Raw genomic sequence first — 2,651 nt, 5'->3', positions numbered from 1 at the left:
CTGAGCCGAAGGCAGACGCTTAACCATCTGAGCCACCCAGGCGCCCAGAAAAATATCTTTTTTTAAACCGAGGTATAGGGCGCCTGGGTGGCTCAGTCGTTAAGCGTCTGCCTTCGGCTCAGGTCATGATCCCGGGGTCCTGGGATCGAGCCCCGCATCGGGCTCCCTGCTCCGCGGGAAGCCTGCTTCTCCCTCTCCCTCTGCCCCTGCTTGTGTTCTCTCTCTCTGTCAAATAAATAAATAAAATCTTAAAAAAAAAAAAAAATCTCTAAACCGAGGTATAACGGACATATTAGCTTCAGGTATACAACATAAGGATTTGATCTTTGTGTACACAGGATTGCACGACGACCACCGCTTAAGTCTAGTTAACATCTGTCCCCATACATAGCTGCAAAAAACGTTTTTTCTTGTGATGAGAACTTTTAAGATCTACTCTAGTAGCGACTTCACACATGCACTACAGTGTTCTGTACTATGGTCACCATGCTGTACATTACATCCCCGGGACTGATTTTAGAACCTTTATTTTAGGACTTATTTTATTTTATAACTTTTGACTCCTTCCACCCATTTCACACACACACACCCCCCGCCCCAGTTTTCTTCTGTAGATATTTCTAACGTCCAATCTCACTGACCAGCTTTCCACCTCTGCTGTGACTGCAGGGCGTACTTGTCACAGTCTTCTCTGCTTATATTATGTTTTGCAGCAAGATTCTCTGCAGTGATTCCCATGGGGAGTTGGACATGCTCATCTGTTAATCCTGACCACAAAGCATCTTCCAGCTATTAAAAGACATGAATAATAAAGTGATTAAAGCATATCTTCTGAAAGTAATATGCTATAATATCTTTACATTTAAATAATAGCTCCAATAAATGAAAGTAAAATTAGATTTTCTGATAGCATTTACTATTACCACTACTCATCTTTGGTTCTGGGACATTTTAAAAAACACCCAATGCACATGTTCTCCTCTCTCTCTTAACTGTGGAGCTCTAAAGAGAGGCGACAGCACTAAATGTGCAGGGAGAGGACACAGAAGTTTTCCTACAATAAAAAATGAGACCCCCGGGGCTCCTGGGTGGCTCGGTCGGTTAAGCATCTGCCTTTGGCTCGGGTCATGATCTCAGGGTCCTGGGATCGAGCCCCACATCAGGCTCCCTGCTGAGCGGGGAGTCTGCTTCTCCCTCTCACTCTCCCTCTGCACTCTCTTGCAAATAAATAAAATCTTAAAAAAAAAGAAAAGAAACCCCAAAGGCTACGTTTTGTAAGAAACCTAACACGGGGCCCTCACGCGATGTTTCCCTGTGGCCACCTCTGTGAACCAGGATTCTGAGCTCGGCAGTGGGAGTGTGCGTGAGCTCCTTCAGCAACAGAACAGCTGGTTCCGTCGACTACTGTGAGGAACCCCGTACACGTTCCTCAAAGAACAGAAGAGTTGTTACTTATTATCCAGTGAATCTCTGGTAAGTGTGCCCCTTCTGTGTCCTCTCCACTGTCTCATCACCTTCGAGTCACCGACCTGTCTTTCCCAAGGTGTTCTCAAATATACTTGGTGTCTAAAAGACTATCTCATATTTTCTAAGTCTTATTCTTTCCAACTTTCAAAAAGGCCAGGGGACAAACTGGGTGAACAGTGTAAACCAGTCAACGCTGTTGGGAAATGCTAACAACAGAGAATGTCATCAGCCCTTTCACATGGGAGCGACAGCACCCTAGTGTTCGTTATCAATATCGTCATACCCTTGTCATTCCCTCTCAAAGATGTGAAGATCAGGGTGCCTGGGTGGCTCAGTTGGTTAAGTGACTGCCTTCGGCTCAGGTCATGATCCTGGAGTCCCGGGATCGAGTCCCGCATCAGGCTCCCTGCTCAGCAGGGAGTCTGCTTCTCCCTCTGACCTTCCTCCTTCTCATGCTCTCTGTCTCTCATTCTCTCTCTCTCAAATAAATAAATGAAATCTTAAAAAAAAAAAAAAAAGATGTGAAGATCAGTTTTCGTCGGACTGATCTGGGACAATATCGTCTATATTCAAAGAGAATGTTTAAAAAAAAATAAAAAACAAAAAATAAAAATAAAAAAGCCCCAAAAACCAACCAAACAAAAAAAAAACAAAGAGAACATTTTCTGTGATGACGATATCTATTCAATGAAGACTGCTCCAGGAATAAAACTTCCATAAATCATGGTAAAGATTAAATTATTGGGTTTATCATTTATTCAGTAGAGAAATTAATTACTTCAACCTCTGCCTATCTTTTTATCTGCCTCTTCCCTTCATCTGTCTCCCCAGGTATTAATTCCACGACCAGAGGTGTGCTGAGATAAAGTCTATTTGGATTTTTTAAATGTGGGTTAAAATGTCAAAACTAAAAACCAAACTGGGGTTTTGAAAGTTTACAAATTTCAAGTCATTTGTATCTTGTAATGAAATTCATTTCAAAATTTGTTTTCTTGGGTGCCTGGGTGGCTCAGTTGGTTAAGCGACTGCCTTCAGCTCAGGTCATGATCCTGGAGTCCCGGGATCGAGTCCTGCATCGGGCTCCCTGCTCGGCGGAGAGCCTGCTTCTCCCTCTGACCCTCCCCCCTCTCATGTGCTCTCTCTCTCTCTCTCTCATTCTCTCTGTCTCAAATAAATAAATAAAA

General features: G+C 43.4%; 1 protein-coding gene across 1 annotated transcript in view; it reads right to left on the bottom strand.

The window, feature by feature from the left end:
* The window catches only part of ACAA2 (acetyl-CoA acyltransferase 2), a 33,997-nt gene that overhangs the window by 11,762 nt on the left and 19,584 nt on the right, over positions 1 to 2,651 (bottom strand). The window contains exon 5 of the mRNA XM_021686354.2: positions 642 to 789. Within this exon, the coding sequence (XP_021542029.2) occupies positions 642 to 789 (148 nt within the window). The remainder of the gene's footprint in view (positions 1 to 641; positions 790 to 2,651) is intronic.

This window comes from Neomonachus schauinslandi, chromosome 14 (genome assembly GCF_002201575.2).
Source record: "Neomonachus schauinslandi chromosome 14, ASM220157v2, whole genome shotgun sequence".
NCBI classification, from domain to species: Eukaryota; Metazoa; Chordata; class Mammalia; order Carnivora; family Phocidae; genus Neomonachus; species Neomonachus schauinslandi.
This window is presented reverse-complemented; position numbering and strand designations above follow the sequence as displayed.